The 15,853-nt window shown below is 36.5% G+C and overlaps 1 protein-coding gene across 3 annotated transcripts in view; it reads left to right on the top strand.

The window, feature by feature from the left end:
* The window catches only part of LOC145985060 (uncharacterized), a 29,073-nt gene extending 14,059 nt beyond the window's left edge, over window positions 1-15,014 (top strand). The window contains exons 3-7 of one of the 3 annotated variants that reach the window (XM_083118602.1): window positions 2,984-3,261; window positions 4,190-4,219; window positions 7,899-8,126; window positions 8,787-8,938; window positions 12,494-15,014. In XM_083118602.1, the coding sequence (XP_082974728.1) occupies window positions 2,984-3,261; window positions 4,190-4,219; window positions 7,899-8,126; window positions 8,787-8,938; window positions 12,494-14,708 (2,903 nt within the window). In that variant the 3' untranslated portion in view covers window positions 14,709-15,014. Of the gene's footprint in view, window positions 1-2,983; window positions 3,262-4,189; window positions 4,337-7,898; window positions 8,127-8,786; window positions 8,939-12,493 lie in introns of all 3 variants that reach the window. The other 2 variants (XM_083118601.1, XM_083118603.1) reach the window with 2 other exon arrangements.
* Window positions 15,015-15,853: the final 839 nt, after the last annotated feature.

Here is a 15,853-nt window from a genome sequence, read left to right as displayed (position 1 = left end):
CATAGATACTTTCCACTATTAGCCTTTTCCTTTCCACTGACACAGATGTTGAGCCAAATGGATTTTGCCAAAAGAAAGTTTTCTTTAGAAATACCTTAAGAGCTTTCTAATTATGGTAGATATAATTAAACATTGTTCATTAGACAATTGCAGACAGTGTCACATACAATCCTAAAGCTCTCTTTGAATGGCTTTCTATTATTATATTCATGTATGGTGCCTTCATGGCGTGGTGCTATGCACAGGGGAACACTTTACCTTTTTTTTTTTTTTTTTTTTTTATGTATGGTGTTTTGTGTTTGTCCTTTATTCAGAGTGGACATTTACTGCCTAGTTTAGAACCATATGATTTGTTTTAATAACAGCATTAATTCCTTTTATATTCGTAAGTTGCATTGCCTCTAGTGACCTATTTCAGTGTTGGAAGACAGGTAGAAAATGGTCTAAAATAGTTTCCCCATTTATAAAATACCGTCTTTCTTGAGATAGAAACTACTGAAGACGAAAATAAATTTTTCGAAGAGTTATATTTTCTTGGAAAATAAACATGATGTTGGGAGAAATTAATTTTCTTAAGTATTAGAAACAACAAATATCACGTAATGAAGTGTAATTCTCCTGTAGGAGAATTCTGCTGTATGTGCTTTGGAGAACACATTGCCCACCTTCGATACATCCAAAACTTGACATCTTTCTGCATTTTTACCTTTCAGGGAAATCACATCACAGGAATGAAAATTGTTACAGTTATCTCATAATTCACGAAATATTCTGACCCTGGTGCATTTCTCACTCTACCACTCCAACATATGTTTGTGCTACACAATTACAGGCATCTATGGAGATCTTCGGAGATCTTGGAAATAAGTTCTTTGATTTTGATATATGCATAGAGCGAACCTGCATCTAATGATTGAGGAATGGCAAATCCTAAAAAGCTTTCTTTTACCTGCCCGCGACACAAATATATGTCCTCTTCCTTTCTCGCACCATCTTTTGTTTCATCTGACATCAGTGCGAATATTTTCGGCTCTTCCACTTCCTGGCTTATTTTGCTGAGTTTCAAGTTCAGTACATTTCCGAATAATATCACCTCATTTTAAAATTAAATTCAAGAGTTCCAAGAAATTCCTTCTGTTAAGGCTTGCATCAGATTCATCATCATCTCGAAAAGCAAGTCCCTGAATAGTAAGAAAACATGATGCATCCACAACAGCGAAATGTAGTGTCGGTTTTCTTGAATCACCTTTGAATGTCATTTTGCTAATTAGTGTTGTCACTAATGATCCACTATTAGAATAATTTTCCCATAATACAGATGATGTTTCGTGGGCCTCAGAATGTTCGTGATGTTTTAAAACCATCTTCATTTAATGCTTTTTTCCAGTTCTTAAAACTGGTTAAAACTTAGGTTAATTGTGACGATTACAGAAATAAATGAATGAGAAATCACCTCTGCTCAGTTTGGTGCTGGAATCTAGAACGAAAGTCACATGCTGGTGTTATAAGCAGGAAAAGTTATATCATGCAGAATGCACCACTTAGAAAAGGTGAAAATCGCCATCTCTTAGAAATAAACTCTCTTATTATATGATATTTAATTAACATCAGTTGGGGCAGGGGGGGGGGGTGACGTGTCTGACTGGGGGGTGCTCCTCCATCTGGCGGCGTCACTGGCCATTCAGTCTTAGTCCATTACTTTTCATACCAATTAAATCGATGTCTTTGAAGAATTTATACACTTTTTTTCTTTTTAATTATCCTCCGTTCTACATATTATCTGTCCTCGCTCATTCTACAGGTCCTGCTGAGTTGTTAACTATAATTGGCAAATGTTAGTCAATGTTACAGACAGTCTGTTGACTCTGGCCAATCTTTCAAATGCTGAAAAAAATCTTGTGTGTCCTGTTCCTTTTGACAATTGAAAAGAAACCATTGCAGGCTGGGTGCAGGCAGTACCCAAAGCACATTCGGGAGAGCCAGGGTATACAAAGGAAGTTTTTTATGTTCCATGAAGGTGGGGAAAAATACTTACTTTTTTCCCTCCGTTGGTGTAGGTATGCATTGTGGACTCTACGTACCTAGAATGCAAACTGCTATTACTTCGTTCCAAGCTCTAATTATGGGAATACTATTTATTTATTTTGTAAAACATTAAAATTTTTGGGAAAACTAAATTTTTAGTGTGTTTTATTTAATCCTGCATTCCACTCAGAACTTGTGTTTATGCTCAGAGTAGATTCACACTGCAAAAAGGTTCTCTGTGACGACATTCTATAGCCGATATTAATCAGGGTGTGTACTCACTGTGAATTATTGGTGCATGGAATTATGCATGAATTCAATTTGAATTTTCTTCACGTTTCTGGCATGTGGTAATAAAATCTCATGAATACAATGAAACTGAAGTTGCAAATATTTATTTGTGGTTTTGCTGGAAAGAAGAAACAACTCTCTACAACGTTTGTCCACTTTGCTTTAAAAATAGATGCTGCTTAAATTTCAAACTTATATATGGGTTTTTACTTTAAGGGTACTTATATTTTCATTTACCACGAAGCAGTTTCAATTTAAAGGCAAATGTAATGTAATTTTCACTACAAAGAATAATAATTCTGAATTTGGACCAGAATTTCATCACAGAATCATTTATATGATTCTGTGATTATTTTTTCTGCACCTTAAATTATATACTGCAGAAGACAAGAGTATTGCATTAAAATTTATCACTATACTGGAATGATGGAAAAAGTGTATAGTGTTCATATTCATGTACTAAACAGTGTTGAAATACCAAAAAATATCATAGGTCATTTAATTTTTAGCCTTGAAATTTTAGAAATTTCACATTTAAAACTTGGAATTATATTTGAATATTACATAGCTCATAGAGTAGTCATCCTGTACATACGTACATATGGAATCAGTTTCATCTTACCATGAGTAGAACATTTTCTAATAGCCATGTATAACTTTATTACAGAAAGAAACTCGGACAGCAAAAGCAACATGAGTCCAGAGTTGAGCGACTGTGATTTTTTAGAATACCCAATCGACAGCCTTGAAGCCGAAGTAATGGAAGTTATCGAAGATGCCTCTGAGATATTGGAGTGCACTGTCCGCTCTCCTATGAATGACACAAATCTGAGTGATTTGTGTCGCATTTGTGCAGCACCCACCAATAGCTTTGTTGGAATATATAATGAAGAGGGCAAGGAACTGGATTTGGAGAAGAAGATCCATAACCATCTACCAATTAAGGTACGCTTAGTGAGCACTCAGTGTATATGTGTGTGTGTGTGTCCTATGGTTGCAAACCATTTGACTCATTGTGCATTAACAATTTTAAAAAAATATTTTTTTACCAATAGCAATATTTCTCTGGTCTTTTGTGATATGTAAATTGGGTGATGTGATCATCACCATGCCCCTGGCCACCTTTACCTCCCAGAGTTTCCTCCAGATACCCACTTTTAACTCAAGAATGCTCTTTTTGGTGAGCCCCTTTCAGTTCCAACAATAAACCGAAGTGTATAGAAAAATTCCAAATGTAGCATTGCTATGATAATTTTACTAAGTAAGTATAATTTTCAACTATACTTAGTAAAATTATTATAGCAATGCTACATTTGGAATTTTTCTATACACTTCAGTTTATTGTTGGAACTACAAGGGAAAAAGGGAATTCTTGAGTAAATAACCTATTTCTTCTTCTTCTAATTGTACCTGCATTGAGGAGGAATATTAACATTTTACTTACTGTGAAAGCCACGGCCATTCCAGCCAAAGTAAAACAAACTGCAACTTTCTGTGACAAATATTTCTCGTTCCATGATTTTTTTTAAAAAAAATATATATCCTTGGATTTGAAAAGTCTGTGCTTTAAAATTCATATTGATTTGAAATCAAAACAGCTTTTGACAAACATGTACTATTCATATTTCATTGTAATTCGAGTATGTCATACCTTCATATGTATATAAATAAACAGAAAATATAGAACTGAAATCATCTTGGTTTGGTACAAATTGTGTTACTTCATGTTACATGATGTCGGTACAACTGTCTTGTAAAAGCAAATTGTCTGATCCTGAGAACAACTCTGGTTTCTATGAATCAAAGCACTCAACATTTTATTATAAAATTTTACATATTACTAAGTGTTTGTATTAATCTGTGTGTGTTGTAGGTGTCTGAGGAAGACCTTCTACCAGTTCAGGTTTGCAGCTTATGTATTGAGAAGCTAAATGTATGCCATGATTTGGTAGCTTGTTGCATTGAAGCTAATGAGAAGCTTATGTCTTTGTTAGAAGAAACTATTAAGCTTTCATCTGAGGTAGGTGTAGCAGTAGTAACGTAGAGACTCCAGTTTTTTGTTATTGGATAGTATTAGTCTGAATTTGATCACTGATATCTATTAATCCTTTCCAGAATCCAAAATGTCCACTTCTGTTTTTGTGGAGTATAGATATTGTGGAAAGTATATACACAATTCCAGTTTTGTTCAAAAGAGTATTTTATAATTAAGTTATATCTATTTTAATATTCCAATTAATTCTCTTAAAGTATTGTCTGAATATTTTTAAGCAAAACTCTGTTTAAGTGATATGGTTCAGTTGTAATCTAATACATTTAAATTACAGTTAGGATATATTAGTTGGTACTGTATCAGTATAGTCAATGTAAGCATGTTGGTATATTAGGTTATCAGTAAAATTCTCTATAATTTTACCAATCTTTTATATCTCTGTGTGTGTGTGTCTCCATCCGTCCGTCCGTCCATGCATGCATGCACATTCACATGCAAATTTAGTGTAAAATTATTTGATTTTGTTGTTTTTATGAATATAAACATATAGTTCCCATGCTCTAGTTTTGTAAAGTAAATATCTACTAATGCAGTTTGTATTTCAAACTCTTGCTTAAGGGCATAAATGAACCATTGACGTTCTTGAAGAAACATTGGCAATTTTATACTGGATCTGCAGAATATTGTTTTTCGTTATTGGTAAATTTTTATATCTGTAATTTATTATCAACAAAAAATTCATATTGATTCACCCATAGGTAAAACCTATGGAAGTCGCCAAGTCACATACAGTTATTAAGGAGGTAAGTGAGCCAATCAGATTCTTCACAGAAAGGTCGCTTTTTAGTGTCTTATCAGTTATTATTATCAGTATTTTTTTTATATATCTGTATGTTATCAGTACTAGTTAATGTGTCCACCATAAAATCGAGTCTCTACTGCTAGCATAGTATGCTTGGTTGTAGTAGTATTGCTGTATTTTGCACCTGTATGTGTGAAGAAAATAGATTTTGTGATTAAGCAACAACTATTTGAATATAAAATGTAACTCTTGAATATTGATAAATTGATGAATACTTACATACAGTAGAATCTCAATTTTATGCTCTTGAAGATGAAAACTTAAAATGCAGGAAAATGTTACAACATTTTGGTCCATTGGATTGGATGTGTAATGAGGGAAAATGTAAAATCAGGGTTCCACTGCATTAATATTAATGAATATTTTGAATAACTTTTAATAGTGTCAATTTTATGGCATCATTGGTGGGAATGGTGTTGGCTTAGCTTTGGAATAAATGGAACCACTTTCTATACAAGTCCCTCTTTTCATACAAGATCTTGTTCCTATCATGTTCCTCCTAATGAAAAAAGTGTTGTCCATTCCATGTCACATTGATGGAACATTTTGTAAGGAATGGTGGAGATAGACTGAGGGAAATTTGTGTGGATTGGGTTGATCTTGCTCAGGATATGAACAGATGAGGGCTCATATAGCTTATGCACTAAACCTTCTTCAAGTTTTTGGATGCCACACAAATTCTTGGTTTCAATACTCATATTTTTTAATGTATAGTGCGTAGATACCTTATAATTGATATGCACCCTTTCCTTTAATATGCTCTAATCTATCAAAGTCCAACACCTGACTAAAGAGCACAGCACAAATAAAATAAGACTAAAAATCTATCTCTTTGCTGGTTCCCAAAAGATTGTGTGCAAGTAGCAACATCCTGAGTGTCATTTCATTCCTATTTGTAGCTCCCCTCCATTTTAGGATACTAGCTAGTGAATCTTTAAAATGTACCCTTATGTGATATTCTATTTGTCACAATTAGGTGTCCTTACTCTTATTAGTCTTCCTGTTGAAACACCAGCATGTGCCACAATTGACAGTCGAGTGTGTTGCCACATCATTTCCCTCTTCTCATCTGTCAATAGCCAGCCTTCCTCTGGGCATTGTTATTGTATCGCCCAGCAGCATGTATATGAAGGAGGAATGAAGACACGAAGGTTAAAAAAGAAATGGACTGAATTTTTCACAACCCTTGAAAAGACACTCAAGGAAAGAAAGGGAACAATGTTGCCCTTCACCTCTCTCTCCATGTTTTGTTGGGGGGGGGGGGGGGAGGAAGACACTTGGCAACTCTGAGCTAACTCACCTTTCTTTGTTGGTGTGTACAGACCCCAAGATTTGTAGTTGTGGTTTTCTGTCTGATTGGAACAGATCTAAAATTTTCTGAAGTTGAAGACCAAGTAAATGCTAATTTACACAATGAAAAGCATTTAGATTTGTTTGCCCATCCGTCTATAGAAGTAAAATAATTCAAAAGTCAAGAATATTAGTTTTTAATGTTGTGATATCCTCAATACTATTTAAGACACAAACAAGAAATTCAGTGAGTTGAAAGTACTTGAGATTGTCAACTTCGGTAGGGCACGTGGGAGAGACATGTTCGATTCCTGGGGTGTGTGATGTAAGGTCAGAATTTTTTCCGCCTTGTCCCCACATAAAGCACCTAGCTGACTCACCTAGCCTCAAATCGATGGGTACCTGAGGGCAACTGTGAGGAGTAAAGGCAGCCAGAGTGTGGTGCTGATCATATCACCTCCAAGATGTGAGAATGTGTGGGGCCCTACCGCTACATCTCCTAAATGTGCCTTCATGGCATGGTGCTATATGCATGGGGAACTTTACTTTTTATGTGGCATGCCTTGATTTTACAATCCTGCATTTACATTTTCCTGCTCAATACATTCAGCATCCAGGTCCCGGCAAAAGCCACATTAAAAAATAGTATGTTTTCCATGACTCCCATTTCCCAACTGTGCCAGTGTCATAGAATTTGGCATAAGGCTGTTCGATGATCCATGTAACTTCTCCTTTCCTCTTGCACCAGTTCATACACCAAGCGACCTTGAACTTCCGGCAGGTAGGCTTTTCATGTAGTCTGGAGAAGGTATAATTCATCACACCTTCCTTGAATGACCGGAAGGAAAAAAAGGAACATTCCCTTGTCAAGTTGAAATCTGTCAAACCTTCTGCCATATGATCAGACAACAAGCACACTCTTACCCAACCAATTGTCACTAAATGCTCCTTTCCCTAGGGCTTGAATGCAATCTAGGAATGTGACTGAGGTGTCTTTCTTCTTCCTTCCCCCTCCACAAATAATAAAAAACAACTTTTCCTCGTCCTCTTGTCTGTGGGGATAAAAAGATGAGTCTGCCAACCTCGGTCATCCAATATTGGGTAAACAATATACTTTTCTGTTGAATGGGAAATCGTTTCTATTCCTCAGGAATAAGATAGGAACTAGTCTGTATTTCATTGTCACTTATTTTTAATCCGAAGTTTTTCAGTAACAATATGCCATCTATGAAGTTGAAAGTACACAATTATATGTGAATATAATTACTGATTACTGATGGAATAATGCAACATATCATATTCCTGTCAAAACAATATTGGGGGGACCTTGAAGATAGAACATGTGAAATATTATATGTTTGGCAAAGGAACATTTAAATGAAAACATAAATACAATCTAATTCATCTTGAGATTATTACTTAGTTCTTATATTGTAGGCCATACCTGATCCCTCGTCTCCAATGTCTGATGCTTATAGTATTGAAGATAATGAGGGGCCCGACTACATAGTTACGTCCGTGGCAGAACCACAGAGTGCACCTCTGCCAGAGATTGAAGTGGCGAATGGCGTGATTCAGGTTCCTCCAAAGAAGACTGTGAGTGCCAAGTGTGATACTAGTAGGCTGCCAGCAACTCAGTCAACTGAAAGCAATTCTTCGGCCAGAGTAAGTATGTGCTAGTAATTTAATATTTCAACCTTCCAATAGATGCTGCACGCCGAGTGGTTATCTCATATCACCATTGAACTTTCCACGTTTAGTCCTTGCCTGGGTGTTCTTTGTGATTTTCCCTTTATCTGTGTCATGTCATCCTTATTTTTATTGTTGCAATTAACCAACAAGTGGCATAAAATAAGAAAAATGCAAATACAAAATAGCCTTGCAACATTTTTAGAGCTCAGAAAATATGAAAAGCAAAGGAAATATTCCTTTAATTGAAATTCCTTAATAAAAATTGAAAAACGCAATACTGTTTCTGTTATTTGGATTGTTTTGTAAGGCAGGGAAGAACATCTTAAAGTCAGCGTTGCTTTTGTACTTTAGTAGCATGAATAGTATTATGATGGAACAGATTCTCATGGGCTATTGAGCAAATGAGTTGTGGAAAGGCTTCTAAGTTTCCAAGGGCTAATATCATTCTCATCTTCAGGATAGAAGAATTATTATTAACAGTAATAGTCCAGATACGGATGCATTTAGGTGATATTCCATTACTATTCTCTTGTCTAATTGTATCATGTTGTGAAATGAAAGAAATTGATTCAATTGATTTGTAAGTCCTATTTGCATCCTTCCAACATATTTAATTTGTTTTCCTCTTTGTAGAAGAAGCGAAGCAAAGGCCTGAAGATCATGGTGGTAAAAGTAGTGAATCCTAAACAGAGGAAATCATCACTCTTGCCTCATGAACAAATAGGAGGAAATACTGAGAAACAGACTGCAGATCTTGGAGAAAAGACCAATGCATCTTTAAACAGGTTAGTTAAGAATTAGTGAATGTCTATCTGTAAGGCAATGGATGCAAAATATTTGTTATTTGATTTATTTGACTCTTCTTTTAGATGATGGAGATTAAGGCTCATGCTTTGTCTTACACTCGTTATGATTCACACAAAACAACAAAACCATACATATCACATGAAGCAAACAACGAAATACAAAATTCATACACACACACACAATTATATATATATAAAAGACAAAAAAAATCAGATTGGTGTGTTTTTATTGGTAAAGGATTGAGGTGTTGAGACTTTGTGTATGATAGATTGTGGTGTCCTAATGGAATTAAACTCTTGGTTATATACAAAAAGTCTCCAAAAGAAAGTACCTTATACGGAAACACTAGTTTTCAATACCTATGCCTTTCGTTCATCCTAATCCAACATAATGGTTTTAAAACACCTTTAAGTGATTATACCTCTTAATATCGAAAATATATCATGTACATGAGTCTTGATTTTTTTCTGAATTCTTATTACCAGCATCACACTATAATTGGCATATATACTACCACAATAGTAAAAAATGAGAGGAACAGAGCTCGTACAAGCAGTTCTTTAGTAGGAGGTGGAAGAAAATGTTTTAATTTCCATAAGAAATATATTATTAATATGGACAGACCAAGTCAGGTTTGTATTCATTATCATCCATAGATTATTTAGGGGCAGACAAAAAGACATACATATGCCATTTACTTTCATACATGGAATATTAACTGAATCTACATGTGCCAAAAGCTGGCAAGATCTGGTAGAATTTATTTTATTTTAAAACATAAACTAAATGTTGTGTTTCAACCTTCTAGCAAGGTCTTCTAGTTTATGTTTTAAAATAAAATAAATTCTGCCTTGGTCAGCATATTGAGTTTCAGGATCTGGTTAATATACATTATATTGTGATTTATTTGAGTTAAAATTTAGCCCATGACAAACAGTTAATTTATGATTTGCGAGTTCTGTATTCGCGAACTCTATGAGTGATAAATCCAACAATGAACTCAATGTATTGCACTGAAAATTGTCAGTGTGCATGTGGTGCCTAAGATTCATTGTGGTTCTTGCCACAACATACATAACAACAGATCTAGTATACTACCCTACTGTTGCTGGACTCCAGTAGTGATTATCTGAAGTACATGTTGAGTTCAGTTCATCACTGCTTACCTGCAGTGTTTGAAAACAAAGTTAGGGATAGATCACTGCAGTTTCCTGGGTCAGCACCATTGGGTGGTCACTCTCCATGTGTGTTCCTCACTGGTGATCGTTTGTAACTGTCCAATCTGGTTGGTTGTTGCTTACATGTAGTTCTGCAAACGAGTTGCCACAGTGTGGCAGCCAGTCAACTTGGACAAATCACTGCTATCCAAAGATCATTGGTTTCTTTCCAATAACTGCAGATTTCATATGCTGCTAACAGTTCTGTGTATAATTTATGTCCATGTTATTTGGATGAGGCACTTTCTTTGAAAACCAGAATTGTTTACTGAGAGTTTTCAACTCAGTGCAGATTGAAGTCCATATAACTGTGGTTCAACTGACCCAAACTATAAAAGCATAGAAAGCTACCTTGCTAACCTCTCGTATCACTACAGTGTCCAGCATCTCCTAATCTACGTCCTTGTTCCTACAGTAATCAATAGCAGCAGCATTACTGGACATTATGTACTTAGATAATATAAGCTGAGGTAAATTGAGAAGTTGCCTTGCTATCTCTGTATGTTAGAGCACATTCACAAAATTCATAGGTCCCGATTTCAAAATCTTGGTCAAGAGAAATGTTCCACTAATTTTCCAATCACTTAATTATTTACTCAAATAATAGGTCAAACTCTGTGTGTATGTGTGCATGCTAGCTCAGTCAGCTCTGTTGCTAAGCACATTAACCCATTACTGCCCCCCAAATTTTTTTTTTAGACTTTTTCCTTGAAATTTTGGATTTTTCATCTACTGGTACTCCTTATATGTAAGAAATACAATATTTTGATGATTGATCAGTTTTTCATAGTTTTTTTTAACATATGAAATATCATACGTGGGGCATTAAGGGCTACAAATACAAGTTACTACCCAGCGTATGATATATCATACGTTGCAGACTTTTAGAATAGTTCTGTTGATTGTAGGACACACTGAGATATTTTTTCATAACACACAATAAGCATATTGATGTTAATTCCTGTATTATCATTAAAAAAAATTACAAAGTTAGAATTGGACACATTATCATGTGAAAACAATACTATAGGCTTGCTGCTGTTTGGAAGGAATACTGAAATGATAGGTCAACAGCTTCAATGAGCAAAAAACAAAATACATTTTAGGGTGTGATCCAACATTACACTTTACACACACTGAGCACAGTGGGGCAGGGTGGGGGGGGGGGGTGTAGTTGCCCTTTTTGTCACTTCCCCCCGCACTATGCTAAACCTTATGTGCCAAGGGAAACTAAACTGTCCTTGCCTCCCCAGTTTTGACACCTTGCTCCCCCTTCCCCCAGTTTTGGAACCCAATCGCTCCCCATGCTGACTATGTTCCTCATGAACAAAATGATCTCGGCCTTAACTGCTCTATCTCAATACTTTTTCTCTTTTTTTGCAAAATCCATTTTACCAATTCTCTGATGGTTTACATTACACTCACTGTCACTTCCTACATCTCACTATCAGCACAATAATTTATTGATTTGGTTTATTTTCTGTTGTATTTCGGCCACTTTTGGCTAATGGCAAAGATGAGCATGAAATGATGAAATTGATGAAGGGACACTCACAAAGAACAAACATGGCCATGCCGAGATTCGAACCCGGTACCCACTGTGCTAACTACTCTGACATGATGGTCGGCACAGCATGGTTTCTGTTATAGACTCAACACATATGAAAGAGGAAAATAAGTTATCTTTACCTAAAACAAAATTCGTTCATACAGAGAATAAATATCAATCACTGATGTTGAATATTTTTAAAGAAAAATCGCTCTTTACAAGTTCTCTAATCAAGCAGATGTGTGAAGAATGCAACCGAGAGTGGTCGGTTACATTTCTCTAGGATATATTCTGGTATTTGGGCACATATGTGAACATAGAAAATACCACAATGCACAAATATTTAAAAAATATAACAACCTTTTTTAGCGTATGAAATATCATATGCTGGGCATTAATGGGTTAAGCTGTCAACTTTTGATCTTGCCACCAATGTTCCAGGTTCAAGTTCTGGCGTAGGCTTGGGTGTTCTTTGTGAGTCGTTATTAGGCAAAAATGGCAGAAAAGCAAGGAAAACAACAAAAACATAAATAAAATCAAACAAATTATGTGTGCAAAGTGTGCGTAAAATTTACAATCCCTTTGTAAAATACAAATGTTTGTCAAAGTTCTCTACATGAGTTGTAATCACAGGCACTTCCGCATTGTAACAAGTGTGTTAAAGTTGATGTGTATGTTACAATGTGGAAGTGTCCATTAGTACTTGATTTCTGTTAGTAATTCAGTATTCGGCACATGTAGCTAAATAGCTGTTTAATCTCTTTCAGCCATAAATTGAGTCAAGATTCTGTGAAATGTTCTGCCTCAGCAAAGGACTTTTTGTTGTCTATGGGCAACGAGAGTGCTGAGAGTATTATGGAGCAGTCATGTTTGCTAGGCGATCAGTATTACTCTTCTGTCAACTGTGGAGAAGATGCATCCACAGATCTTCAGCCAGAAGACAACAGCTTCATGGTGGTGGACATCAAACAGGAGGTGAAGAAGGAAAAGTGGTATGTTGACAGCAGAGAGTTGTGCCAAGAAACATACTGCTGCAAGTACTGCAATGAGTTGTGTATTGGTAAGAACATGTTATTCTCGCACCAAATGTCTGCACATTCAGACTGTGTGTGTTACTGTACTGGATGCCAACAACTTCTACCAATTGAAAAGAAAGTAGATCATGCATGTGATAATGTTACTGGGTTGAATTCAAGGGACAATAAGAGTAAGAATCAAAGTGAAAATGTTGAAGAAAGTTGTGAACCTAAGTATGAAGTGACGAATGTGGCAGAAGTTTATGTAGGATCATCTCTTCCTAAAGGTTTGGTTTCAGGACAGAACACCCTTAGTGAACCTACGGTTGCAGTGAACGTCACCAAAGAATTCGGTGAAATTGAGGAACCTATTAAAACCAAGATTGTAGGTGCAATACAAGAAATAATCATGAAAAGGAAGGATTTCATTGCAAGCGGGTGCAATACCCCTAGCATAACCTTGCAGGGAACTGACAATGGTGTTTTGTACATGTGTGAGAAGTGTGGGATTGCTTTTGAAAGTAAACGTGAGTTGAAATCTCATAAGAAAGAACAGCATGCAAATAAAGACCAGCATGTCAATGAGGAACATATATGTCAGTATTGTGGGAAGATATTCAAACAGATATCTGCAGTGCAGGCACATGAAGAAACCCACAAGAGGCGGAAACAGTATTCCTGCACTCTGTGCAGCAAGTCGTTTCATCTAGGGAGCACGTTGAGAGACCATCTGATCAAACATTCTCAGTCACGGCCATATAAGTGCTCCATGTGCGACAAGTCTTATGCGTCAAAGAATGGGCTTGATATACACATCACGTCCCACTCGGATGAAAGGCATTACCTTTGCGATCTGTGCGGCAAAAGCTACAAGCACATCAGTAATCTCCAGAGCCACAAGAGGACTCACCAGGAGGGTTTCGTGGAGAAGAAATTCAAGTGCGTCGACTGTGGAAAACCTTTCAGGACGAGAATGAAGGTAGAAGAACATAGACGTGTGCACACGGGTGAGCGTCCCTTCATCTGCTCAACATGCGGAAAAACATTTCACAAGAAGCAACAGCTACATCAACACGTAGCCGTTCACTCGGGACTAAAGCCTCACAAATGTAATGTTTGTGGAGCTAGATTTAACAGGAAGGGTAATTTGACTGAGCATAGTAAGAAGCATAATGTCGATAAACGTTTCACGTGTAGAATATGCAAAGAATCGTTTGTGTCAATTAGTCTGGTTTTGAGCCACAGGAGAATACACGCGAGTAGCAGCTCTTCGGATATAATCATGGAGAACACTGCTTTTCCATGTGAGATATGTGGAAAATTTCTCTCGAGTAAGGTGTCACTCAAGACTCACCTGCGTATACATACTGGTGAGCGTCCATATCAATGTGGCTTGTGTGGGAAACGTTTCAATCAGAAACCAGCACTGGACTATCATTACAGAACACACACAGGGGAACGTCCATTTGTGTGCGACTTCTGCGGGAAGGGGTTCAACTCAAAGCTGAGCAAAGACACGCATCAGCGCATCCACACTGGGGAGAAGCCTTTCAAATGCACCAACTGTGGAATGGGTTTCCGGTGCACCGCCAGCCTCAACCAACATGCTTTCACACACTCTGACAGCAAACCCTTCCCCTGCCCCTACTGCCACAAGCAGTTCCGGAGACGGGACCAGCTCACAGTCCACGTTAGGATCCACACGGGGGAGAAGCCTTATGCTTGTGAAATGTGTGGCCGTGCATTCACTCAGCGCGGAGACATGATGAAGCACAGGAAGGTCCATACTCATGAAAAGTCATTTGCATGCCAGTTGTGTGGGAAAGCCTTCAAAGAGAAGAAGGAACTGAAGAACCACGAGATTTCGCACAGCATTCCCTATGGTGCCGTGCTTGTGGGGACTGAAAGTCTCCTCACAGCTTTTCCAGAAGTTACTGTTGTTGAAGCTGCCTCTCAGCTATTATGAATTGGAACGTTCAATTTAGTTTCAGTAACAATTATGTTGTTTAAGTCTTGTTTTAAGTTTGCTGCAGAGAAATCAGTTACACACAATTTTGAATTTTTTTTTTAAAGTTTTATTTACAGCTTGTTTTGATTTTATACATGTACATAATATATCTTATGCATAAGCTTCGTGGTGCATAAGATTGACTAGAGAAGGGCAATCCATTCCTCCCTTCATATTGTTTTTGTGTACTGAGTATGCAATTGTTGAAATTTGTGTTAAACTTACATATATTTATTAAACTGAAAGCAATTAAATGATAGTGATATCTGGTACTTAAATAATTCATTTCCTAACTTGATCTTTGTTGATAAGGCATTACTCAATAGGGCCTCAGCTGCATTGTTATAAATGGTGCTGCATATCTTGAGCCAAGACTTATCTATAAATGTATATCTTGAGTAGGGATGTGCATTTTTTGTTTGTGACTGAAACTCATCATGTATGATTACACAGTAATGTTTTGGTGGTTTTCAGAAGTATTGAAATACTTTTTTCCAACCATATACACTCCTCACAAAAAGTTTGGAATATTGTTATATTAGGCACAATAAGTTTAAAATACTATTTAGGCAATAGGTGATAGGCTCGGTGACATATGTCGGCGAAAAGACGAGAACATCTCCACCAGACAGATACCATGTATTGTTGCATTCCAAGGCCGTGTCTATCACCTATTGTCTAACATAACAGTATTCCAAACTTTTTGTGATGAGTGTATATACTGCAAAGGTTTCCCAATTCCAGAAGTTTAATTTTATCTACAAAGAAATGTGTGCCTAAGAGTAGATTTCTCTAAAATGGAATAATCTTTTAATATACTGTATGTTTAAATATGTAATTTAATTTAAAACTGCTGAAAAATATCTCAGCTCTGGAAATGAAATATTTACAATTATGTGCTTATTATACAAAATAAAATTTCATCCTAATAATCACAAATTTGAAATAGATGGAACACAACATCTACATTCTCTGAGTTCTAGACAGGCACCTGGAATGAGCCCATACATCAGGCATGCATGAGAACATACCGAGGACTTAACATTGCCAATGGATAGGGTAATGGGGTTGACTTTAAACTTATTTTATTCCTTGCTTTCTCT

The sequence above is a fragment of the Lepisma saccharinum genome, chromosome 3, assembly GCF_977018435.1.
Source record: "Lepisma saccharinum chromosome 3, izLepSacc3.1, whole genome shotgun sequence".
NCBI classification, from domain to species: Eukaryota; Metazoa; Arthropoda; class Insecta; order Zygentoma; family Lepismatidae; genus Lepisma; species Lepisma saccharinum.
Note: the sequence above shows the minus strand (reverse complement) of the source record. Positions and strands in the feature narration are given on the sequence as shown.